This window comes from Adiantum capillus-veneris, chromosome 4 (genome assembly GCF_014529385.1).
Source record: "Adiantum capillus-veneris isolate H3 chromosome 4, ASM1452938v2, whole genome shotgun sequence".
In the NCBI taxonomy this organism is placed as follows: Eukaryota; Viridiplantae; Streptophyta; class Polypodiopsida; order Polypodiales; family Pteridaceae; genus Adiantum; species Adiantum capillus-veneris.
In genome coordinates this window covers 27,751,161-27,777,860 of record NC_140934.1, presented here as the reverse complement: position 1 = coordinate 27,777,860, position 26,700 = coordinate 27,751,161, and the positions used below count along the sequence as shown (strand labels likewise).

General features: G+C 43.8%; 1 protein-coding gene across 3 annotated transcripts; it reads left to right on the top strand.

Annotated features, from left to right (window-relative positions):
* Positions 1-28: 28 nt before the first annotated feature.
* Positions 29-25,463, top strand: LOC147458910 (uncharacterized). Of its 3 annotated transcripts, XM_086510330.1 has the most exons (9): positions 29-165; positions 258-443; positions 11,678-11,798; positions 11,895-12,074; positions 22,963-23,043; positions 23,145-23,308; positions 24,484-24,620; positions 24,690-24,805; positions 24,878-25,463. In XM_086510330.1, the coding sequence occupies exons 1-9, from the start codon at positions 44-46 to the stop codon at positions 25,127-25,129; spliced, it is 1,359 nt and encodes a 452-aa protein (XP_086366456.1). In that variant the 5' UTR covers positions 29-43; the 3' UTR covers positions 25,130-25,463. The 3 variants fall into 3 exon arrangements, with proteins under 3 accessions (XP_086366456.1, XP_086366457.1, XP_086366458.1); XM_086510331.1 differs by lacking the exon at positions 22,963-23,043; XM_086510332.1 differs by lacking the exon at positions 29-165 and having other exon boundaries at positions 285-443.
* Positions 25,464-26,700: the final 1,237 nt, after the last annotated feature.

The following is a 26,700-nucleotide window of genomic DNA, read 5'->3' as shown; positions in this document are numbered from 1 at the left end:
GTTCTATAGTTCGTTTTGACGCAGGTTTTTGAAGGGCAATTGGATGGCTAGACCTTCTAATGACGGATCGAACAAATTACCTTCTTTCGGAGTTGAAAGGCAACTTCAATTCGATCCCTTCAAGTGGGTTTTTTTACCCTGCACCGTCAACCCTTCCTACGCAAGGTTGACAGCCGTTTGAAGGGCACGAGGACGAGTTACGCTAAAATTTGTGAAATTCGAAAATATTCTAAAGATGCATTTTTCCCACGTGGCAGCAAAAGAAGAACAACTGACGAGGTCCTGTTTCAGCGCCTTAAAAAGCGTACCTGTGTTACGAAAGGTCTAGAGAAACTTTGTGAGCGAGTTGAAGGGCTGATTTGGCAGGAGCAAATGCTTATTGCGAGATCGTGGAAGAAGCCAGGGCTTGTTCGTGGCTCTGCGGCTCTCTTCTTCAACGGCAGGTCAGTACGTCTTTAGTTGCTTACATGGCTCAGAGGTATGTGGTACGTATTGTCTGCTTGGCTGTTTTTTTCCTATCTCCTTTTTTCTGCTGTTTGTCGGGTGGTCTAGGTGGGAGTTTAGGTGCTTGGGGATGAGGTATCACGATTACGTATTCAGATTGGTGCCCAAGGATGGTTGGCAATGATCTGTACATGTTCCCTTCTTAGCATTAGATGCTATTGTTCCTCTCTCTCCTGGTGCATAATCAAACTGGATATCACATTTAGTAGGGTGTGAAGAGAGAGAGAGAGAGAGAGAGAGTTATTTACTTCATGGTTGTGTCACAAGACTTCGTGCAGACCGTACCTTTCTTTAAGCTGCACGTTTTGGGGTTGCAATCCTATTTTGTATGACGGGGGGTTTTCACCTTAGGTGTTGTGAACACCCTAAAATCTTAGGGTTCTCTCAAGTGTTGGTGTAGTAGAATGGTTCCATTTTTTGCTATAGGGCTTCTGCATTTGTTTTCATGTGTTTGGGTGAGAGCTAGTTATAGGGATGCCTAAACATTATGCCAAGCCGACTATCTGTATGGAATGGTATGCAAATTAAAAAAACTACCTCTTTTTTGAAGGGGAATGAATATGCAACAGCGGTGGTCCACATTGCTGCGCCCATTTTGGATACCCTGTTTTTTTATCAATTTGTACATATAGACATGACACCGTGTGTCAAAAGGGTGTGCGGGATTTATTATTGTTGATTTTGCTATATCAACCACATGTACATGCAAGGTAAGTCCCTTAGACTATACTAGCTAGCGGGCTAGTTTTAGGACTAGCTAGTAAAGAGTTTTATGTGCTGTAACTTGTATATGTGCGACTTTTTGACACAAACAAGTAGGGGGTGCTTTATAATATAAAATTTTCAGGTTTTGGTCTTGGAGCTTTGTGTTGTCTGTGTTAGAATAGGCAGCAGAAGATGCAATGAAGACAAAGAACTGGCTTGTGATCCGGTGGACACCTTGACTTTGATCTAGAACACCTGCAACGCCGCATACATGAACAAGACACTTGTGGAGGTGAGAGATCATTGAGGTAGAAGGAGACAGGACATTTGTAATAGACTTGGGCATGGCATCCCAAGTCGAGAATCTGATGCAACACACGTGAGAGAAACTAAAAACAATTGAACAAATTGAACAAAACTGAGAGAGACGACACGGCATGACGAAGTATCGCTCCCAAAGAGATTGGTCCCAAAGACTGGCGCCCCTTTCGGTATTTCTTTATTATTGATGATTTGCAAAGCAGAGCTTCACATGCTCAGAGTGAGGCTATGACAGTTAATTTATAGGCCCATGGCGTGCTAAAAGCAGTTACATGAAAAGCTGCAAGTCCAAAAGCATCTTGGGTCCAAGAGTTGGTGCGAGCGGCAGCTAGTGTAAATCATGGAAATCCGTACAATGCCATGTCAGTAGTCGGCGAAAAACGCGGAAGTACAGCGTTGCCACGTCAGCATCCTCACACAATTTAGAGTTCTTGCTTTATTTTTAATAAGGTACCTTGGCTAGGATACCATAAGGTGGTACAACTTATAAACCTTATGGCCTTTTAATTTAGACCTTTCAGACATGCTCTGTAAGTTGGTAAAACTTTATCTGCATCTTTCTCTAGGCCTCTGACCGGAGTCCGTCCAGTTGGTCATGCTACGTCATCATTAGTACCGATGCACTAGATGACACATATTTAGCACTTGCACAAAAACAGTAATCACTGAATGTACAAATCACATTGACATCACTATCTGTCACAGACAGATGAAGTGGCATGACCACGAGGGCAGGATCGTACAAACAGACAATACGTTTTGGCATTTCTACTCATTGGCATTGAGTAGTGTTATGGTTTATAATAAAGATTGTACTTGAGTTTTTGCTCAGTTTTTTGAGAAAACTCTATCGGATTTTCCCAGATTCTCGCCATAGTTTGTGATCGAGCTTAGCTCTCACATTGACAGGTTTACAGGTAGATTTGAGGGTCATTTGTGAGTTGAATTTTTAAGCTATCGTTCCCTCTTTACAGGTGCCTATGTATGGCTCAATTGTAAGTTAATTTGCGGCACAATTGTGACCTATTTCTTTAGGTATTTGAGAGCTGAATTTGGGGCTATTTTGGAGTTGATTTGCAGCCATATTTTTCATCCATACAGGAGCTTGTGTTACTCTACAAAGATAATTCTTGTTACTCTTGATAGTGGTTGAGTTTTGACTCTCACTTTTACACACGTTGTGTATGCTACGGTTTTCTGGCACATTGTTCATTCATTGATACATTTTGGCAGCAGTTTTTCACTCACATATGTATGTCATTTGTGGCGCCGTTGAGTGATACTCTGGCTAGAGTGGTTTGGCCCTCTGTGTATGACTTTGTGAGGTGATTCCGGATGAGTACATTCCCGGATTGGTTATTTGGACATTTGTTGTTGTCTCCATTGCGATTTACAGTTGAGTTTTTTGCTCCAGTTACAGAGGAGACTCTGCCGAAATTTTGCCAGATATGTAGGCCTATTGCAGAGGCTAGTGAGCTTGACCGTTTGCTCATCTTCTTTGCTTGAGACAGTGGTTTGCTCTCGGGTGGGAGAGTCTTGTGATCTCGAGCATTGTTTGCCATAGTTTTGGCATGGATATGGAGACGCTTTAGGTTAGAGGCTGTTCTCGCTCACGATCGCGATTGACATGTTGGCACTGCGGCCACGATGGGCATATTAGGCGCCGTTGCTTCAGGCCGTATAAGACAACGAAAGAGGCAGATTCATGGTGCTACTATGAGGACAGATGCTAGAGAGTATGCATGTAACGGACATTCTCAGCAGATATGCCTTTGCCAAACGATGCTGACATGGTGATGCATAGTGAGGTGGTTCTTAATGAGGATGCATATGGCACTGAGGTTGCTTATAGGGATAGGTTGGCACACAGTGCATTTTTCGTTGGCTTTCGAGTCTCTCATGTCTGACCTTTTGGTCTCGAGACTTGATCTTGCTTATGCGGTTGGTGCATTTACAGTGAGAGTTGTCAGTTGTACGATGACTGACACTGGCATTGTGCATTGTGGAGCCATGCAGGTCGTCACTCGATACCTGCATCAGGAGTGTCATCGTGGCTCTAGCCCTAGTGGTATGCATGTTACATTTCCACTAGAGCGGTTACAGATGCTCTCAATGCTCACGTGTTTGGAGTCAGCTAGTGGGTATAGGTTGAGAGCCGTCTTCTCTCACCTCTTGTATATACTAGTTGTAGGCTAGTCTTCTTGCCACTTATCTGCACACAGCCTTTAGAGGGAGAATGTTAGGTAAAGGTGGTGTGCTTTGTCTGTGTCCGCCGGCCAGTTAATTGTGAAGGAATGGATCGTAGGTGTACATGTGTGCAGCGAAGATGGAGAGAGAAGAGAGGGAGAGAGGGAGCACGACATAAGGATGTGGGGTGGAGCTCCCAAATCTCACCGTATGAGCACAATGTGAAAATGAGTGAGAGCTCCTTATTCTTTGTACGTATAAAGAATAAGGAGATATTTGTGGACGGTCGGACATTGGCAGGCGGACACGAGCAAAGCACGGTTAGGCACACCGCCTTTACCTAACAGTCACTTGTTAATAATTGACCTATAAGAGGTGGTTCACATGGTAAAATGCCTACATGATGAAATGATGCCTTGTGCAAGAGAGGTAATGCAACTATGACTGGCTTGGACATGTACGTCCTGCCAGAGACTCTCAAAGGTGCCAGGCTCAGTCCTAAGCTACTAGATCATGCTAGACTGTGGCAGAACATGTCCACGTAGTGCAAGTGAAGTGCGCACGTGACATCCCCCTGTTAAAGGTGAGTCACAACTGCCGAACTTCTATCTGTCTTGTGATGCTGACTGCTTCTGATGCATGTGGATGCATAACCAATGAAGATTCCTCCAAATGGATGGATATTGCGAATGTAGATCTGGTGCGATGTCAACACCTACCGTACAAGTTGTTAGGTAGCCTTATTACTGCCGCAGAATACCAGCCTTCATGCTGCCTCTGCCCTCTTGCGAGCAAGTACAACCACTTGAATAGTCTTATCGTGAAAACATTGCGGGTGAAGCTGAAAGGTAAGGGTGCTTGGAGGTAATTCCAAGGGTTTCTTGTCGACGGAAGTGGATGCACGCTATATGCAAATGCAGAAGAGGGTAGGGATCTTGTCTCCAACTCCTTCCATATCTGCATAAGAGGCAAGTAGATCGTGATACTCAAAATTTGGGTTGTCGTGTATCCAATGTCGATCTTCCTTCAAAGACATGGCAATGAAAATGGGAGCTAATAAGTCGATGAACGGGATTCGAAGATTCTTTCAGGAAAAAACCGGGAGAGGTTCTTTGGGTTCTTGGTTCTGCTTGGGTTCTTGATGGTTCTTCTTTAGGTTCTTCCCTTGAGTTTGCGAAGCCGAAGCACGCATAGAGCTCTGATACCAATGTCAGGTGCAGCGGAAGTGTTAATGGATTTAACTCGGATCTAGTACTCCGCACAAACACAAGGGACACTTTACTTCACTCGTAAGACTGAATTGAAAACTAAGAGACAGAGACAAGAGAGAGAAAAGGGACGATACAGGGATATCGGGTCTCAACCCTCAAGGGCCCCATTGCTCTGTTGCTAGAGCAAGTACTTTCTTTATTCTTGCATAAATGCTCATACAACGACTGTATGCTGAGATGCTGATGCTAATGGGTACAGATGTTGTGGTTCTTGATGACGTTGACGATGATGACGAAGTCGATGTCGATGACGACGACGATGACGATGTCGACAACGACGGATGATGTCGACGACGAGGACGAGGACGTCAAGGCTGAAAATTGAAAATGCTAGGTACTCTTGCTAGAGATCTACAATCTGCAGCAGTACTGCGACAAGGATCTGCAACCGCCAATGTATGCAAAACTGAAATGCAAAAATGCTAGCTGATCTGGGCTGAATCTGCAAAGCGCTAGCTGCTTTGGGCTGATTGAAAGAATCTTTGTGTCCCACCCCGGACTTACTAGCTACTCCCACCCTTCATACATCGCGCATCGGACAAGCTCCCATCTTCATCGCTTTGTCTTACAGGACATAAAGCCATAAAGAATCCCAGATTACACATGTGTTCTCGTGGAGAATCTGACAGTGATAACATCTCTCAGTGGAAGGCAAAGAAAAAAAAAGTTGAAATCCGACGCATAGATTCTTGGTGGAAAATTTTGCTAGAACGGAGTACAAGCGTCAACTGTAGGTTGACACATCTGTGAAAAGATTGATCAAGTACTCCATAGACCCGAGACTTGCGAAACACGTGAAGAATTACCCGATCGATAAGATTTACTCGAGATGGCATGTGGCCATTGCTTCTCCTCTCAGGTCGGGAGGAAAGCCGAAAGGACAGACGAGTGCAAAAAAGCAGAACCTGTACTCGCAAAAAGAGATGGACAAGAACTCTTGAAAAGAAGATGAACCAAAAGATAAACTCAAGAGTTACAAGCAGCAGCCGAGTGCAGAAGAAAAGGAATGATGAAAGCAGAACTGGTACCACATTGTGTGGGGCCCGACCCGAATCAGATGAACAAAAGTACAAAACTTTGACGTCTACAAGACAACTTTCAGGACGACTTTCTGGATTTTCAGAGAGTACCGATTCATTTGTGGGATTTCTAGACATTGAGGAAGCATACATTGCTTATAAATGTAAAAAATGGCAAGTTTTTTTTCTTGCCTGAGATACATTTCTTTAGACACATCGTCTCAGGAGAAAGGGTACAGATGGATCCGGCCAAAAGAGACACTATCCGCGATTGGCGTGACTTGAAGAATGTTCATGAAGTTACAAGCTTTTTGGGCTTGTGTTCTTACTACGGCGGTTCATTCGGAAACTTGCAGAGGTAGCTTCGCCTTTGCACTTATTGACTCAGAAAGGAGTCCCTTTCTCGTGGGGACCGACAAAGGTGACTGCCGTTCAGGCACTTAAGAAAAAATGTGACTATTGGACCAGTGTTGGCTTTGGCAGATCTGCAAAAGCCATTCGAAGTATATTGTGATGCTTGTGGTCGTAGTCCGGGAGCGGTCTTGATGCAAGAAGGCCATGTGATTGCTTATGAAAGCAGAATGTTTTCAAGGCCAGAATTGGTAGCACAGATTTATGAGAAAGAGCTATTGGCAGTGATCCATGCTCTTACACAGTGGCGACATTATCTACTCGGAGCCGATTTCACAGTCTTTACTGATCATCAGAGTCTACGCTACTTCTCGTCACAGAAGTAGCTTCCGGAAAAGCAGATGCGGTGGGCTAACATCTTGTCACAATTTCACTTCCAGATTGTCCATGTTCAGGGACAAAAAAACTTAGTGGCAGATGCATGGTCTTGGAAGCCCCTCGTCTTGGCTATTTCCGCGATCCATCATAGAAGCTTCGAGGATATGGTTGACCAATACGCCATTGATCCTTTTTTTTTTTTTTCGATTTTTGTTTTTACTCGGATATAGAATGGAGAGATAGTGCCAGGATATTCCATATGGGATGGCTACTTGATGAAGAAAACAGTGTTACACAGCCGTTGAAAGAAAAGGTTTTGACAGGGTGCCTTTGTCTACCTTTTACGGGTCACTGCGGCATCGACACCACCTTGAAGGCGGTGGAGCGTTATTTCTTTTGGCCGAGACCCAAGAAGGATGTGGACGACTTTGCTTGCAGTTGTTTGACATGCATCAGGCACAAGGATTACCACAGCCTTTACCCATTCTCACCTACCCCTGGGAAAGTATTGCAATGGATTTCATCTTTGATCTCCCGAAGACACAGAGTGGGCACGATGGCATTTGGACTTTCATTGACAAATTTAGCAAGCAGGCTCACTTGATTCTAGTAAAGAAGACAGTTAAGCTCGATCATTTAGCAACACTATTCGAATGTATGGCATGCCTGAGTCCATTGTTTTGGACAAAGATTCCCAGTTTACTAGGTTGTTTTGGAGGGCAATCAAGGAGAACATTGGCACGTGGTTGCAGTGCTCGTCCTCGTTCCACCCGCAGACAGATGGGCAATGTTAGATAGTCAATTAAGTGGTTTTGGATTGGTTGAAGTCTTATATTTCGGATTAGAAGACTTAATGGGAAAAGTATTTGCCCTTGGTGGAGTTTGCCTACAATAACACACGCGGAAGGCGCCATTTGAAGTATTCGAAGGTGCTAAGAAGGGTCCTAAATTTCTAAGCACCAAAGACAATATTTGTTTGAAGCAGATTTTTGAAAAAAAAAAGTCTAGAAAGCATGTAAGGCCATCTTGTAGTTCAGAAGAGGAGAGCTCGTCCTCTTTTGACAATGACCAAATCAACAAGAAAATCAAGGAGTTCAAGGAAGGGAGTCAGTCCACGATACCCATCGAGCCCACGATACCCATCGAGCCCTTGAGTTTGTACAACAGTTTGACGTCGCCTTCTCTAAAGAGCGGTTCTCAGAACATTTCAGGAAGCGAAAAGCGGCATCTTACTCTGTTGTTACGCAAAGAAACACATGCGACGTGGTTAAAATTCTTTTTTTTTCACGTCAACTTGGATATTAGATGAATATGCAAGAGATGTCCTCACGTCTTGGCATCACTTGAAAATGATTGAGAAAGATACATTAGATGACTACTGCCAGAGGTTTTGGGATACTTGTGAAAGATTCTTTTGAATGACCAGATTAAGCGGTTTTGCTATGATTTGTTAAAGAGATTCAAGATTATGCTTTAAACCAAAAGTCTGACTCCATTCAGAGACTTATGGGACATGACTAAGCAACTATTTGGAATGCATGCGACTCATTGACTTATGCGACGGGTAGGATAGTATCCATCTCAAAAAGGCAAGAGTCTACTAGTGAAGAGAATGAATCAACGGAACCAAATAACAACTCATCACCGGATTTTGAAGAATCAAAGGGTTCCAACGAACTAAGGGAACCAAATGCAAGTTCATCAAAGGAGTCCAAAATGAGGAATCAGATGATAGTGCGTCTTAGGGTTCCGATGATTGACTCTGACGTGCCAATGGACAGGGGAAGCGAAAGACGCTACTCGCAAGTCCCAGGGCACAAGCAAAGAAAGGAAAAAGGGAATCAGCTGGTAGATCAGAACATTCCCCTAGACCCAAGATAAGATTTTTTGAAGCTGACCAGTACATGAGGGACTTGGACACTGCTTTTGCCAAGGTCCGGGAGGCTTTAGAGAAATCTCAAGAATGACATAAGAAGGAAGCAGATTGACATCGTCGAGACTTGAAATTAAAGGAAGATGATTGGGTGCTCTTACGTTTCGAGAAGGCATGCCTAAGGAAACGAAAGGGAAAGGAGCGGCTTTTTTCCAAAGCTTAGCATGAGGTATTATGGCCCTTTCCAGATTAAAGAAAAGATATATGATGTCTCCTTTCGACTCAAGCTGCTCGATACTTGGAAGATTCACAATGCATTGCATGTGAGTCTCTTGAAGCCTCTAAAGGTGAGGTGCCAGTTGATGGGGAGCCTGACCAACCCGAAGTGGAAGAGAGCGAGGAGAATCAAGGAATCTTGACAATACAATTATACAATACTTACTTGTTCCTGAACAGATTTTGGTACACAAGGAAAGAAAGATGAAAGGTAAAGTGATTCGGTGGTCCTTGGTTAAATTCAAGAACTATCCGGCATTAGATGGGAAGTGGATGGAGGAGGAGGACCTAGCAGTTACTCCTCAGATTTTGGAACTTTACCTTGAAGCATTCGGTTTAGCATCGTCTACTCCGATAGAACCCCGAACTCAGCAAGGTTGAATCTGGTGCAGTGGTCACTCCGCTCCTTTGTCAACAAATTACCTTGATTGAATAAGATCACTCATGCCCCCTTTGGGTTTCAGGAATATTGATGGGTGGACAATATTCTACTGAATGACTTTATGAAACGGAATTCCCGAAATTGAACATGATTGATTTGTACTCTCTTATTTGACTTGTTTGAGTGCAGGAACTGAAAGACGAAATGACTGTAGTATTTCGGTCTCATAAATCTCTATAAACATGATCGCAATAAGGATTAGTTAATCGGGCATCAGTGAGGTCGAGGATGGATCTAGATGCGATTACTAAATACGTTGCTGGCACTCATGGTTTGAGATTTGGAATGATTTTTTCTGTGATTTGTCATGTGATGTCCTGTGCAGTGATGTGACTGTCGTCTTTGTACAAGTACTAGAGGTGTCGTGTCTAGTGCGTCGGTACTTAGACTCAGTGTCTACTGAACCTGGTTTATGGCCTCTGTCTGTTTTGCAGGCGTAATCGAGGGCGGTTAGAGTTCTTTTAAGAGGGGGGTATGTCACAAACTGATGACGTGGCATGCCCATGCACGATGATGACATGGCAGAATAGCACGGACATTAACATGGCTGATTGTACGGATTTCCGAGATTTGCACTGACATTGATGACGTGGCAGCCTGTACGGATTTCCGAGATTTGCGTTGATAGTGCTGACGTGGCAGCCTATACGGATTTTCGTAAATTACGTTGGTGCTTTTTTATTGGCAGATTTGGGAACAGTTTCTTTTGGGACTCAATTGCTTTTGAGTTTCATGCTTTTGGGGCTCTACTTTTAGCATCCCTTGTAATGTTAATAAGTGACCTAAGGGGGCTCACTTCTCAGAGCATCTGGACGCAGAGTCTGAGAGCAAGCACCCGTGGGAGTTGTACTTTGCTCAACGATTAATATAAAAAGAAATTCGGAAAGGGGTGCCAGTCTTTGGGGCCAATACCTGAGGGCACGGAACTTCGCCAAGCCGTGTCGACTCTCTCGCTCTCTTCCTATAATAGTTCAGTGATTTTGAAGTTTCTGTTCGTGTGTTGCTATTGATTTCTCGCTTGGAGTGCCCAAGCCAGTTACATACCTCATCAGCCTCCACATTAGAGAAAAAAAAGCCACGCCGGAAAGCCAACGCTACTACTTTTTTCTTCGATCTCCCTTCCTCTTCGTTCTTCTGCAGACCCCGGTGTTGTGCGCTATCAGAGAGGTAAATCCTTCGCACATCGGAAGCGGAGGTTACAGAGAAAGATTGAAGAACATATTGTATGCTGAATTTTAATAAAAAATCAGCAAATTTATAAGAAATTCACCGAGTTTCATCGAAAATCAGCAAATTTAATAAAAATTCTCTGATTTTCAGCACCTCCACTTGCTAATTTACTGATTTTTTATTAAATGAGCAACATAGCATAAATTTGCACCTGCAAACATGCTTACGAGAAGAAAAAATAAACAATTCTAGCAATTAATCACTAAAGATTACGTGAAATTAAGGCTATTGGGCTCGGACCGATCCAGAAGTGTGCACGTGGTCCTTCCTGCAAGCCGGCTCTGATACCATAAAATGAACACGCAGAGAGGATCTTCCGAGTACAAGACCGCCTAGAGACACACGTCGGACGAACCACTTGACCATAGCCACCATCTGATAGCACCCCTGTGCTGGGGCCAGCGTCCGAGGTCGTAGGCGTGCACCTATAAGACCGAGCGCCCCATACCACCTGGCCTCACCTCCTCGAGGTGACCTTGCGCACTTCTAGCCTCATGGGCTAATCGCTGGCACTATGCTAGTGGGGGTTGATAACTACAAATGAGGCCTTGGCCTCCCTTTTATATAATGGCCGGCCACACTGACCAGGTTCACACTACGTCCTCCCAGACATTGGACGCCCATCCCGACGGCGTCTAGGCTAGATCCCCTCTCTTGTAAACGGGACATAACACCCTCCTTGCATTATACGTTTTAGTCGCGGTCAAGACTAGTCTCCCTGTTGTATGCTAATCCTGAGCGGTGCTCTCTGTAGCTTCTTGGCCAGTTCTTTTTACTAACAGGAGTATCTTGATTCTTTGTGAGAAAGGAAATGTAAATAGCCTGGCCTATCTCGACTTTTGACGTCCCACTCAGTCTACAAGGTTGCATCAGAGACTTTTGCTGAAAAGCTAGTTTTATGATGGTTTTTTGAAAGGCCGTCAAGCTGCCATCCCATCGTGATATTATGTATGTAAATTATCAGCAGTTTTTTCTTCTTTTCTATAATATCCAGGCAGAGCATGTTCTTATCTCCATTATAATAAATTCAAGTTCGTGTTTATTGGTTTCAGCTCAGTAACATTTTTGTTTGATGTTGCGATCTTCTTGGATTATTATAAATCATCTTCTCTTTTCTCAGTACACCATGTTTAAGAATGGCTCATGGAGGAAATCGGAGACTCTCGCAGCTTGATTTTCAACATGCAGAAGGCAGCCTTGAAGATGTTGCAGGGGAGGGGTTAAAGAACTTAGTGCAAAAGGTGATGTGATTATTTTGAGCTCTATAGATGACTATCTCCCTCCTCCTTGGGGTACTGCATTGTCAGGTTTTTCTGAATCTCTGTTTTCATAAACAGGTAGCTAAGGGTATTCCGAAGTTTGTGAAAATTGTGGAAGTTGGACCAAGAGATGGGTTACAAAATGAGAAATCTGCTGTTCCTACGCCAGTGAAAATTGAGCTTATTAGGAGACTAGCAGATGCAGGTTTGAAGGTTGTAGAAGCCACGAGCTTTGTCTCACCCAAATGGGTTCCTCAGGTAGCTTAAGTTGTTTTTTTGTGCTGTAATTTAGTACATTGTCTGGGAAAATGGTATCATTAATTGTTTTCCTGTTATTGCCACTTGCTTGCTGGTGAAACTTTTTCTTTAGTAAATTTTATATTGCTGGCAATCATATGTAAGACATTTTGCCGTATTGTTTGTTAACGATTTTCATGGTACAACTACCTATAACATTTTTCCTTCGCCCCCTGTGCATTTATTTCCCTTCTGCTGTGCATACTCCATACACCCTGGTTCATGGAACCGTGTCTACGTCATTATTGGCCTCATAGCAATTAGGTTGGCAACACCAAGTAAAATTTATAGCAAAAATTACCCTCTTTTTGGTTTTAAGTAGGAGATGCGTTCTCTCTATTGAAACCTGGAATAACCTTGCTCTTAAAGCCCTAAAAAGGAACTCATCTTGGCATGCGATGAACATCGCTGATGCTGCAAGCCTCATATTCAGTCCGTTGCTTACTTTACTCGTTGGTATTGCTTGCGCTAGAAAACGGTAGTGCCACTTAGTTGGTGGCTCCTTTTGAGGCGGGTGTTGTCATGAATTTCTTAGTGGCGCATAAGCCCTATCAACTTGTGTCTTGTGTAACATAGTCTCAGCATCTTGTGAATATTGACAGTCTCCATCTTATGTTGTGGTATCCATGTGCTAGTGTATATTTATGCTTAGTTCTACACCAATTATCAGGCACTGATGATAATCATGTTGCAATGTGCAGTCATTACTGCACATCATGGAGACGATTGACATGCTGGCTTGTGGATGATCATCATGACTTTTATTTTGGACACCTTTTTCCCTCGATTATGAAGTATTTAATAATAATCCTTAACATTTTAAGTTGATCTTAAAGCATGAATCTGGTTATACCTCATGACACACTCATTGTACTCTTAAGACTTTTATGACTAGTTTTCCTTAATCAAGGGAAGAGAGGATTGACACATTGACAGAGAGGAGGGGCACTCTTCCTGACAGCTGAGTGTCCCTCCTCACAGTTCCACAAAAGTAATGAAGCCAGTACCCAATCTAGGGCGATGACAGGGCAGTTTAGGGCCATTGACCTCTATTGTGCGGGAGCATACTGCCCCACTATCTTCTTCTCTCTCTCTACCTTCACTGGTATTAAACCAAGAAGGTGCTACACATTCTGGTAGATCATATGCATATTCTTTGTTCTAGAAGAAAGTTAGAAATGGTCTGCAAAATTCTTGCAACTTGTTCCAAGTGGTTATAATAGTATAAAAGCTTGCTACTTCCTTGACCTCTGCACTGTGCTTTGAGCTGCCATGGAATTTGAGCGTAAGAATTATGTCAAATATGAATCATGGGACCCACCTTTTGACCAGGTTTCGGATATTAGGGCAGAGCATAGACTTTATGAGGAGCCTCATACACAGTAGGTTGCAAGATAGCTTCTGCAACTTGTAAACTATCACAGACATGAACTTTGAGCCGATAAGGCAATAGGGGCAACATGAGAAGAATAGGAAATAAAAGAAGGGCCTTTTTTGAAAGTGTTGTAGACAGAAAGCATGGTAAGCAAGCAGACTGATCGTGTGTTGAAGAAATCCCAAGTCAATCATGTCGTTGGTAGGATTGGTGGGCACTATTTCTTAGGAGGACAGTTCAACCTTATGGCTTTTGGAGAGCAACGACATGGATTCGATGGCCACGACCGATAACACCTCCGCGCTATCCATGAGTTGTTCCTGGATACTACTCGTATTATTCTGCATTTCCACCTTAGCTTCTTGTTCTTGCAGCTGAAGGATGTATTGAAACCGGCCCTACGGGGCGGTAGACTTTAGCTTTCACCCGAATCTTGACTTGATAAACTTTACTTGACTTTACGACATAGAGGAAAACTTCACGAATAAACGTGTGACTAGAATTATCACTTCACACAAACCGGGCTTGGTTGCTAGAGTGCTCCCAAGCAGACAACGACACCCTGTAGGCCCCAAAGCTTGGCGCCCCTGTCGGTATTTCTTTATTCTTATAAAACTTGGGAGAAAACCTGCGAGTCCCTATGAGCTGTCCCGCTTTTACCGGGCTGAAAATGGAGGGCTACTTGCCCTTTGAATCGGATGAGATTTCTCGCGTGAAATCTCTCCGAATTCACTTGTACCTATGGGGGATTAGCAATTAGCTAATCTAGTACCTGGACAAGAGGCTTTTGCCTCGGCGCGCATGAACCCACACAATTGTACATATAAATGGAAAACCCTTGAGCGGGGCATTACGATTCTGTATTCAAAGGGGAAGAGAGGTGGGGGAGAGCGGAATCATCGCGCTATGTAAGACAAGGGAGAAGGCAAGCTTTCCATTAAAGCTGCGATCACCTCCACCCACTACTCACACACAAAGTAGTTCACTTGTGAGCCAAAATCAGCCTCTACTCTCAAAATGGGTGCCCTCTCTTCAAGCAGACTTGGAAAAATGCTCTGTAGCCGCCAAGTGTCCACTTTGCCTCTTTTGAGTTAATTCCTAGTAGCGAGGGGCCTAAATGGTTTTGAACTAAGCCTAGACACCCTTTTATTGCTCGGATTCAAGTGCCGACTGGCCTGACCATCTCGTGGCGACCTGCCCTTCCCGACTACAGGTGAAACTCTCGGTCGTCGGCGTTTCACACTGGCCACACAATGTCCGGCCATTTGTGACTTCAAAAAGAGAGTCCCAAAAATCAAGGGAAAGAAACCAACAACTAAGGTCAGTGGTTGCCACATCCTCGTGACATACCCCCCTCTTGAAATCGGAAATGTCCTTGATTGCATGCCAAATATACATGCCATAGATGATTTAGTGTGATTAGCACCCTTTTATCACCACATTTATCCGCAAGAAAGGTCATGAAACATAGATACAATTGACTTGATGAGACCTTCATACTTTTGTCATTTTATCTACGATAGAAGTGAGCATGATACCTTTAGCATTTGTAGAGCAGTGTCTATTTCTATTGCACTGAATCCGTATGTACATTTGATGTGCTAGCTCCATCATTACCCCTCCTTTGAGCACGTTGAGTTGGGGCATACATAGACTGTAACCCAAAGGCCTCAAGGTAAAGATGCAATACATTTGATGACTCCAAAAGTTCACACTCTTCCATCCACTTTGCATCCATAGATGGATAGTTCTTGAACTTCACCAAATAGCGTCTTGCAACTTGTCCCTTAACTTTTCTTCCTTATGTGCCAAAATCTGCTCAGGTACCAAGATCCCATCAAGTTCCTTAACTTCTGGCTGATATTCATCTGGCATATCTTTTGGCACATCACCCACAAAGGGTCTTAGAAGACTCACGTGAAACGCATTATGAATCTTGCGAGTGTTAGGCAATTTCAGCCTTTATGCGACATCGCTCATCTTATCAAGTACTTGAAAAGGCGCATAATAACGCATGCTGAGCTTTGGAAACAACCTTTCCTTGCCCTTCATTTTCTTTAACCTTGCCTTTTCAAACCGTAAAAGTACCCAGTCGCCAGGTGAAAACAACAATTCACGACTGTAACGATCAACAGCCCTTTTCTGCTTTGCCTGAGTTTTGTCCAAGGCAAGCTTGATCTTCTTATACATTTCATCCATGTTTTCTACATATCGATCTGTCTCAAAAATTGTCTTTTGTGTGCAAAATAGGAGGAACCTTTCTTCTACCCTCAACAATCTCAAAAGGTGCCTTGCCTGTTGACGAATGCACTGTATTGTTGTACGCATACTCAAGCATGGGTAGATACTGTTCCCACTTGCCCTTATTATCTGACACATAACATTTCAACAGATCTAAGACAATAGAATGAACCTCTTCGGACTGTCCATCAGTTTGTGGATGAAATGAGGAGGAAAACTTGAGCGTGGTGCCCATGTTTTCAAACAAGCCTCTCCAAAACAGGCTTGTCATAGGAGTATCACGATCATTGACCATAGACTGTGGCATACCATGGTACTTGAAAGCATTGTACATAAATAATCGTGCCATCTGGTCAGATTTTATCTTCTTCCTGACACGAATAAAATGGATCTGCTTGCTGAACCTACAAATAATGGTCGATATACCATCATTCCTTGTCGGCGTTCTTGGAAGATCAAAGATTAAATCCATAGCAATGCTTTCTAATGGCTTATCTGGAATATGCAGTGGTTGTAATAACCCCAGTGTCTTTTGCGTGTCAAACTTGACCTTTTGGCAAATCACGCATGCTCGCACAAAGGTATCCAAATCTCTCTTCAAAGTGGGCCAATAAAAGAATGTCTCGACCGCTTTTAGTGTCACATCTATACCACGATACCTTGCATACGGTGGGACATGGCTTCTACCATAACCTTATGTCGCAATGGCCTAGTGACACATAATCTGCTATGCATCATCATAAAACCATCCTTGAGGAGGTAATGTGTCATGTGACACATCCCAACCCTATGTGTTCGTGGACAAGCTACCCCACAACAGGGTTCAGTCAATCAAGTCAAGTTTAGATTAGCAGTGATCTGGCACTTTTGTGAGTCTATTCGTAGACCGTGCATGCCCAGTCACTTAGCATAGATGCATATCCTCCGGTTGCACACAGCATGATCATCGGAGTTCCCATCAGAATTCATTAGCATTAGTTAGGGGAATTTTCCAGTGCATTTAGCCTATTTTCCTATTTATTGGGATTTTCACTTATTCTTTTTAAGTGACTTTCCTACAAAAGTAGGTAGGGCAATTTTGCTAAGTTAATATATAAGCAAACCAAAGTTCACACTTTCTGGCAGAAGAGGCAGTAGGAGCTTCCCGCTCAACAGGCAACTTCTCAGCAGTACCCCGTCAGCATCAGATTTATCGCCATTCCACCGTCCCCTTGGCGTTTTCCACAGCATCATCCACCGCCGTGAAGTCTCCCCCTTCTGGCGATATTGCATCAACAGATCAGCCCCCACAAGCCAGCGTTTTTGGGAGCATGTAGCCAGCGTTTTTCCAGCAACACTAACGCTAGGAAAGCAGCAAAACCTCAGCAGTTTGCAGCGTTTTCAGCAGGTGCTTTCAGCCCTAAAAACGCAGCCAAGAAATGCAGCAGATCTCAGCGTTTTCATTTCAGCAATCAGCGTTTTTGATCAGCAGTCTCAGCAGGGATAGAAAAGCAGTTTCCAGCCTATGAATCGATAGCAGAACCACCCCATTCAGTTGCAGATGATCCCCAAGTTTAGCCCAACAAAACTCAGCCAAAACAGTCCATTTTCAGCCTTGAAACAGTCCCAGAAATTCAGCATCTAGAAGATCTCAGATTTCAGCCCAAGTCGCCGTCATCATCACCGTCGTCGTCATCTGCATAGTCCAACTTGCATCTGTCCATTGCATCTGCATTGTACGCATTTGTGCAATCAAGTAGACCACTCTCGCCGACGAGAGTGGGGCCTTCGGAGGAGGGTTTTACAACCTCTTGGTGTTGTATCTCTTCTCTCTCCTTCTCTCGGTCTCATTCATTTGCACGCACAACATCCACTCACTTTGTTCGTGACCACAACACTCTACAAGACAGAAAGCTCTCTCTTTCCCTAAGAACTAAAAGGAACCTTGAGCAATAAAGATCACTAATCTTGAGAAAATACAACATTCATTCCGCTGCACCTAACATAATGTTCATGGCGTTGCCCATCTTGCAACTGTTCAAAGATCCTTGCAAAATCTTCATCAGTAGCATACTTTTCCTTCATCTCATGATGATAAGCAATTGACACAGCTGAATTTTGTGGCTTTTTGGGTAACACATGAGCCACAACATGCAGAATTTCAAAGTGGAACATAGAAAGAATGTTTGCTCATCGCATATGCTTTTCAGATGTCAAGAAGTATCGCAAGGTCTGATGGTCTGTTTGGACAACAAAATTAGCACCTGACAGGTAGTGCTTCCAGCTAGAAAGCGCATGAACCATGGCCAGTAGCTCTTTTTCAGATTTGCATCGTCTTTCTGGCCCTTGCAAGATGCTTCTCTCGTAAGCTACTACTAGACTATCTTGCATTAACACTGCCCTAATACTATTTCCACACGCATCAGACTGGACCACAAATGGCTGCTTGAGATCTGGTAACACAATTACTGGATCTGAAGTCATCTTTTTCTTTAAGAGATTAAAAGTTGAAATCTCTTTTGTGTCCACTTGACCGTGACCTCTTCTTTTGCAAAGCATGTAGGTGTGAAGCAATCTCGGCAAAGTTTTTGATAAACCTTCTGTAGTAAGAGCATAAGCCCAAGAAGTTACGGACATCATGCACAGTCTTTAAATCTGGCCATGTCCTGATTGCTTCAATCTTTGCAAGATTCATTCGGACACCATCCTTTGATACTATGTGGCCAAGAAAGTGAATCTCTTCCAAGAAGAACTCACTTTTCTTAGGATTAACAAGCAACCTGTGACTGCGTAGCTCTTCGAAGACAGTGGTCAAGTGACGCCTATGTTCCTCTTCATTCTTTAAGTAGACTATCATGTCGTCAAAGAATGTGCCAACAAACTTTTGATGTGGCCGGAAAATCCAAGTCATCATCCTATTTAACGTAGCAGAAGCATTTGTAAGACTGAACGCCATCACTAAGAACTCATATAGACCAAATGTCATCCTAAACGCAGTCTTGTGCACATCCTTTGGCGTGATACAAATCTGATGGTACCCACGCTTAAGGTCTATCCCGCTGAAAATTGCAACACCCTCTAGTCGGTCAAGAATATCATCAATTCTTGGGATAGGAAACCTATTATTGATGGTATTCTTATTCAGGACACGATAGTCAATACACATGCGCTAAGAGCCATCCTTCTTCTGCACTAGAAGCACTAGGGAGCAAAAGGGTGAATAACTAGGTGAATCAGCCCTTTCTCTAGCCGTGCCCATAATCTTGTTCTAGCGGCAATCGAGACAGTAATGAGTTAGAAAAACAATCATTAAACTCTCGGCAAAAGTGCCGACCTTTCTTTATCTAACACATATAAATTTGACTGACAATTATTTGAAACATCACGTGCAAAAATCAAGAACGTAGAAAGATGATCTTAATTACAGAAGTGATAGCCGAAGCAGATACAATAGGGACAGATTCCCCTTTAAGCTTTATATCAAGGATGTGAGTTTTGCCCCTATGTTGAATTGATGGGCCTAAATGACTTTGAAGTGAGCCTAGACACCCTTTTACTGCTCGGATTCTAGTGTCGACTGGCTTGACCATCTTGTGGCGACCTGCCCTTTCCGACTGTGGGTGAAACTCTTGGCCGTAGGCCGTTTCACATTGGCCACACAATGTCCGTCCATTTGTGACTTCAAAAAGAGGGTCCCAAAAATCAAGGGAAAGAAACCAACAACTAAGGTTAGTGGTTGCCAAAACTAAGATCATGAACTGTACATCTGTCATCCACAAATTTCACAACAAGACCAAGTCTAGCAAGGGCAGAAGGTTCTTCTTGATCCCAGGTACATAAAGTGTATCAACAATTGCGAAAGAATTGTCATTCGCAGCAGTCAACACAATCTTTTCAACTCCGTTGACCAGATAAGAGACATTGTTGGCACAAAGTGACTGAATTCGCAGGAGGGACATCCTCGAGAGAGGTAAACAAGTCACGATGAGAGGTAATGTGGTTTGTAGCACCACTGTCAAAGTACCACACATGAGCATCTGCAGCAACTGACAGACATGCATCATGGGCAGCAGGATCATAAGTGCACTGTGCACTCAAAGCCCATTTTGCATCTACATCAACATCACAATCTCCTTTCACAAAAGACTCTACAATAGTTGCACTTGTAGTGGAACCAACCTCTTTCTTCTAAGCCTCTTTTGCCTACAACTTAGGACATTGCTTGATCAAGTGATCATTAGCTTTACAAATAATGGCAATGCATCTTCTTTTTGCCCTTTTCACCAGAATTCTGAGATGAAGTGTTGCCGGGAAAAGCATTAGTTGCTGGGGACAAGGCAACCCACAGCATTCACTTAAATTTCCATTGCTTTCTCTAGTTTCAACTAGAGTAAAACACTTTTTGACTTTTTCACTACTGCTGAGAGGTGCTTGAGAGTAAAGATACTCGGTAAGGACCTTGGGTGCATTAGTTTAGTAGAATGGACTAGATGAAGGGTCCTTGAGACTAGATAGTAGTTGGGAAGGGTATCACCTAAGTAGGCATTCGAGATTTGGTAAGGAATTCTGCACTCTTTTTTCAAGTTCAATAGTAGGGTAGGTAGAAAACAGTCAGGACTGCATCTGATTTGAGGTGCACTGAAAAAAATCAAAAAAATTGTCATACTTGGCTAAAGCTAATCCCATTTTTAGCGCTCCATGTGAGAGAGAGAGCTCACAAAAATTTACTACGCAACTGCTTTCCCAGAATTCCACGCTATTGTCTGAGTTTTTAATGTTTATTAAATTTGGCCTATGCAAAGCATCCAAGTGACGTTGCATCCCCTTTGGAGATTCGGAGATCAACACAATATCATCAGCATATAACAATAGCAGAATCCATGTCCCTGCCAGCGGTGCACCTCTATCACCATCGCTCAATGTAGTCAGAAACCTCATCCACATACATACCAAATAGAGTAGGAGAGAGCGGGCATCCTTGCTTCACCCCAATAGTGGAGTGAACCGGTGTAGATAGACCCTCTGAGGTGCGTACATGCCCTACTACTGATCTGTACAGTGCCATGATCCCCCAAATGAACTCTGTGGGTACTCCCATCTCATGTAATCTGCGCATCAATCTAGCTTTGGGTACTGTGCCAAATGCTTTGCGGAAGTCCACAAAGCTACAAGAGATCTGCCCTCCTTGATGATGGCCCTAAGTGTCAAGATATGGTCAAGAGTAGAAAAACCTCTCCTGAACCCTGCCTGCCCAACAACACGCATTCCCTCCCTCTCTGCCCATCTACTCAGCTGCTGCTCAAAAATGGATGCGTACAACCGTGCCAATGTGTGTCCAATCATGAGAGTGCAATAATTTCCAGGCTCCATAGGGTCTGCTGACTTGAAGATAGGTACGATCATAGATAGGCTCCAAGTATCAGGCAAGCCCTCACACATGGCATGGTTAAACATAACTTCTATAAGCTCTGCTAGTAGATCTCTGGCATGCATGAAATGCTCAGCCACTAAGTCATGATGATCATATGCTCTCCCAATCCTCATCCTGTCAATGGCCTTCTTCACCATCTCAGCGGTGAAAAAAGCACATGTGTGTGGGCATGGATCGGGGGGGTCGGGAAGGGGCTGCTATCACACACACACACACACACACACACACACAGACACACAGAGAGAGAGAGAGAGAGAGAGAGAGAGAGAGAGAGAGAGAGAGAGAGAAATGAAATGATATATTAACGTCTTCAAAAGGCCAAAATGACCTATGAGACCATTAGATACAAAGTGGTGAATCTAATACAATGTCTGAAGTACAAGTACAAAAAGTACTGAAAGTAAAAATGAAAACTGAAAATGAAGTGTGAAATGTGAAAATGTAGAATAGGCCCTCAATGACAATCTGGGTGTCGTGCTAGAATGCCTCTGATCCTCTGTTGGAATGAATGAAATGAAATGTTATATTAACGTCTTCAAAAGGCCAAAGTGACCTATGAGACCAGAAAGTTACAATGTGGTGGATCTGATACAAAGTTAGAGTAACAAGATGACAAAAATGAAATGACAAATGACTAAATAAAATACTATGGAATCCTAAACTGCTAGGTGTGAACTAAGCAGCTAAGCAGCTAGCTGGGATAGCTAGATCACAAGAGATCCAGCATCAGTCACTGGCGGATCTCATCAATCTCCTCCATGGTCAGTAGTCTGACCGGGCGTCGTGCATGTCGAGCCAAAGTGATCCGAATCCTCTGATGCAGCCTCCGTCGATGCTGTGTAGTCCTCCGCAGTCGTGGGCGTCTGGATCTCCCCAGCTCAGTCGCTCGGTCGATCAATGTGCCTCTGGTTTGAGGCGACGAGCTTTGCTGTGGTAGTAACTCCTCCGGGTGTCCAGTGGCAGCTCTAAAGAAATCTGTGATCTGTCTTTGAGACTGGCTAGTCTCTCCTCTCATCAGGCTCTCTCTGTGTCTGCGTAGCTCGAGCAAAAACAAACCCAAGCATCTCTGATCCTCGTACCGCATGACTCTGGAGAATGGTCCAAAGCCCTCTCTGAACAAGCAATGGAAGCGGCCTCGTATCTCGTAGTAGACGAGGCAGTGGCATGTGTAGTGCAACTCTGTCTCAGGCTCGATGTCACACAGGGGGCATGTCCTGGCCTCTGCTGGTACTCCGCTGTATCTCCCAGTCTCGATCCGCAGCTGGTGTGACATCCTCCGGGTCTCTAAGATAACGACAAAGGTACAAAATGAAATAAAAGTGCTACTTACAAGCTACGAGGTGACGGTGGTGTAAACATGGGCGGGAGAGAGTGTGATGATGAAGGGATGGAGCTCTAGATCTACAAGTATAAATTTACTAGGGGGTAGGCAAAGAATGGCTGTTACCTCTGCCAAACATCTTCAATGGTAGAGTTTCATCCTCATATATCAACTTGGGCTCGATGCCTTAGTGTTTATGCCAATGCAAAAAGGATGAACATTGAGCTTTCTTGCTTGTCTCATTCTTCTCTTCGAGTGTGCTGCATTGACTAGCTGGATAACCCTTTATTGTCTTCTCCTCTGATTGAAATGCTGTCCATTTGTGTGTGTGCGCGCATGCATTTCCATTAATCTTGTCAGATTTACCATTGTCATGTTTATTCTAGGTGTGGTGGCTTGTCCTCACTCGTGATTATTCTGATTGAGAAATTAATTTCTCAGGCCCTTATAAGTTATGATATTGACTGCTTTTGAAATTTTGATTATGCTTGTTTGGACACAGCTTGCTGATGCCAAGGACGTCATGGCCACAGTCCGGTGTTTTGAAGGGGCTCAATTTCCCGTTCTTGTTCCAAATTTGAAAGTGCGGAGTAGTAGATGTTTTTAAAACATAATCATAACGTTTCTCAGATAACATTGTTCAAACTCTTTTGTAATGAGCTCCCTTTTTCTGATGGCATGTAGGGTTTTGAAGCTGCAATGACTTGTGGTGCGAAGGAAATGGCTATCTTTGCTTCTGCTTCCGAGACCTTCTCTAAAAAGAATATCAACTGCAGTATAGAAGATAGCCTAAGACGATACGAGGACATTATGATTGCGGCTCAGAAGATCTCTATACCAGTGAGAGGGTAATAACATTTTACAAAAACTTGTGAATGAATCATAGAGCGTGGCAATTGCAATGTTTCACCATTTCATATGCTGATGTCAAAATAAGAAGCTTCAGAAGCTTGAAAATAATATGTACATATCAATACAAGACATTCTATTTAAGAGGGGCAGTTTTGTTAAGGATCGCTACAAGTTCTTGCTGGAATTGCTAATCTGTACCTTCGTCACCCCTTTCTTACTGAAATATCTATATATCCAGGTAAGCTCCATCTTACTTATTAGCTCCATGTTGTGGTGATAGGTGGGCCTAGCATATCACTACCTGTAAGCTGTCGGAGGAATAAATCCATGTATGGAGGGCACTTCATAACCTTCTCCATGGATGTGTCCAAAATGACCTATCACAATTGCAAATGTCTTCATCTCTGATGATGTGTCCTCGTGTTTGGTCTCGTAGGCCACACCTGTCCTATGCGATCTGCCTCTTTTGAATCAAGATTTGTGAACGGCGAGTTACTTGATAGGGTGGTAAAATAATGAAACAACACCCCACTTGAATGAAAAGCAACAAACTGAACTGAAAATACAACTTTGGTCAAGGGGGGCAGAGATCCCCACTCAGAGAGATTGGCCCCTCAACAAGTGCCCCTTGCGGCATTCTTTGTGTGTTTGGTGAATTGCGTGGTTACAACTGTTTTGTGTGACTGCCACATCAGCACTGCTTGCATGCCATCATCAGCCCATGATCTGCTTGCGATTCGTTACCCCCTGTAAAACTATTAAAGCATGATAAGTTGACACTGGCTCCATGCAGACATGCCAATGACCATTCACAGAAGACAGTGCACTCACAAAGCATGCACTAGCACATATCCTATTCCACATCGGATTTGGAATAAGAATCATAAATCACATTTACACCTTTGTCCGTTCTGGACTGAGATATCTCACGGTGCTGGATCTATCTAGTCGTCACAACCAAGGCCACGCTGATGTCTACACAGATGTCTCTGATGCACTAGAATTATCACCACACTGTGAACAAAGATACGGGCTGCAGACATATTATGAAGGCCCGCTTTGCTTTCCATATCACATTTTGCTAATTTAAGGCTGGTCACATAGATCTCACACCATCATTTTTTTTCATGCATGTGCATACAAACACTGATGTGGTTTTCTCTGCTTAAAGGTATGTATCTTGTACAGTGGCATGCCCCGATGAAGGGCCCATCTCTCCATCGCAGGTGGCTTTTGTTGCAAAAAAGCTTTTGGACATGGGCTGCTATGAGGTATCTCTTGGGGACACAATAGGTGCTGGTACTCCAGGTATTGAAAGTTAAACTTCAGAGAGCAGCTTTCAAATATGCATTTTTTTGAAAGAAGCAACATGTGCAGGAAGCGTGCTTTCTATGTTGGAAGCTGTAATGGAGGTTGTACCCACAAAGAATATTGCCGTCCATTTTCACGATACTTACGGGCAAGCATTGGCCAACATCTTTTTGGCCCTTCAGGTACAGAGCGGTGTTCTTGGTGCCAGCACAATGTGTCTCCTCTCTTCTTCATATTCATGTTTGTTTTTTCAGATGGGCGTCAATGTGGTGGATTCATCAGTAGCGGGCCTGGGCGGATGTCCTTATGCAAAGGGTGCAACTGGAAATGTAGCAACAGAGGACGTTATATACATGTTGGATGGCCTTGGGGTGCAGACGAATGTTGATATCATGAAAGTGATTGCCGCTGGAGAGTACATCTGTCAACACGTGGGTCGACAAAACTCGTCGAAGGCAGCCATTGCTTTGAGGAACAAAGTTCCTGTTCATGCATCAAAGCTCTGAGTCAGCCTCTGACTGCTAGGGCCACGTTGTCACTTGTACACAATTTCCTGCAGCTACTGCCATTAAGTGTAAAATATCTCTTTATTCATTATTTAAAACTCCAACTATTTGCTCTGTACTTATAACACTGATTTGAGCAGGCTTGTAGATAGGAAAAGGGATTTACCTTGATGAAAATTTATGCCCATGCTGTGGAAACACCGGACATTGGCATCGTATTGCCTTTAAAAGTCACTTATATTCATTCATTTGTCTTATGTACAACTGATGGACTCCTTTGGGAGGGCTTCTTTTTTGGCAACAAGGAGGCTTTACAGCTCTGACTTGGTTACAAGACTGCCGGGCATGAGATTTGTTCTCACATTTGAGACTGCAAGCGCCAATATAGGCTGACTTGGTAGCTGTATTTCTATTCTTTTTGGGGAATGCCCAAGACGGGCTTTTACCCGTGTTGAAACGATGTGTGTCCCGGTGTAATTGGATAGAAAAGCTTGAAAGACGACATGGGTAAAACTTTTTTTGAACAGAGTAGAAGGTGCCTTGGTGTCCTAAAGAAGATAGAGATGAAGTGGATTCCCTTTGCAGCTAAAAAGTAGAGACTCATTGTACCAAGGGGGTATCCCAATGACATGTACCATCCGGGCTGCTGAAGGCAGCAAAGAGAGAGACGATAAGGAGTACACATAAAGAACTGCAGAAGAAATTACCGAGGCAGAAGATGCCTGAGCTAGCAAGAATGCGACATAGTCAAGAAACTGAGCTGCCGAGAAATTGTCCGAGGAGAATCTCCAAAAAAAGGACAACAATGACAAGACAAGGAAATATACCAAGAGAACATTATTTGAGAACAGTTGGTAAAGAGCTACCATTCCAAGGGGGAAGGAGAGAAGAATAGAAAAAATAGAACGCAAGGCAAATGTGCAGCCACAAGATGCAAAACTGCCCCTCAATTGCACAACAAAAGCGTAGACACAGCTGAGAAGCATGATAGAAGAAATCACCCATTCAGCAGGGATGAACACCTATACTTCGCGTTGTATCTTGTTCCTACTGTTTTAAATTCTCTCTCTCTCTCTCTCTCTCCTCTCTCTCTCTCTCTCTCTCTCTCTCTCTCTCTCTCTCTCTCTCTCTCTCTCTCTCTCTGCTGCTGCTGCGCGCTACCTGCCCTTCTCTCCATCGCGCTGCCCCCCTGCGCTCCCGCTCCATCTCTCTCCATCGCCCTGCCCCCCCCCCCCTCCCCCCCCCCCCCCCCCCAGTCTATCGCGCTGTTCCCCCTGCCCCCCCCTTTTTGTCTATCCCGGGTTAATCCCCCCTCCTGTCTATCGCGCGTCCCCCCCTTTTTGTCTATCGCTGATTATTTTAGCCTTTGAGCTTTTTATTTATTGTCTGTTTAGTTTTAGTCTATCACCCACCCACCCCATCTCCCCCCCCCCTTTTTTTAAATTTTCACTTTCACCCCCCACCTCACTCTATCGCCTACCCCCCCCCCCCCCCCCCCCCGCTGCTTCTCTCTCTCTCTCTCTCTCTCTCTCTCTCTCTCTCTCTCTCCCGCTGCTCGGGAGAAAGACCTA

Coding starts and splice junctions, on each gene's coding strand:
- LOC147458910 (XM_086510330.1), top strand. CDS start 44: ATGGCTAGACCTTCTAATGACGGATCGAACAAATTACCTTCTTTCGGA. Junction 12,075..22,962: donor CACCCAAATGGGTTCCTCAG/GTAGCTTAAGTT, acceptor GTTTGGACACAG/CTTGCTGATGCCAAGGACGT. Junction 24,621..24,689: donor AATAGGTGCTGGTACTCCAG/GTATTGAAAGTT, acceptor CAACATGTGCAG/GAAGCGTGCTTTCTATGTTG.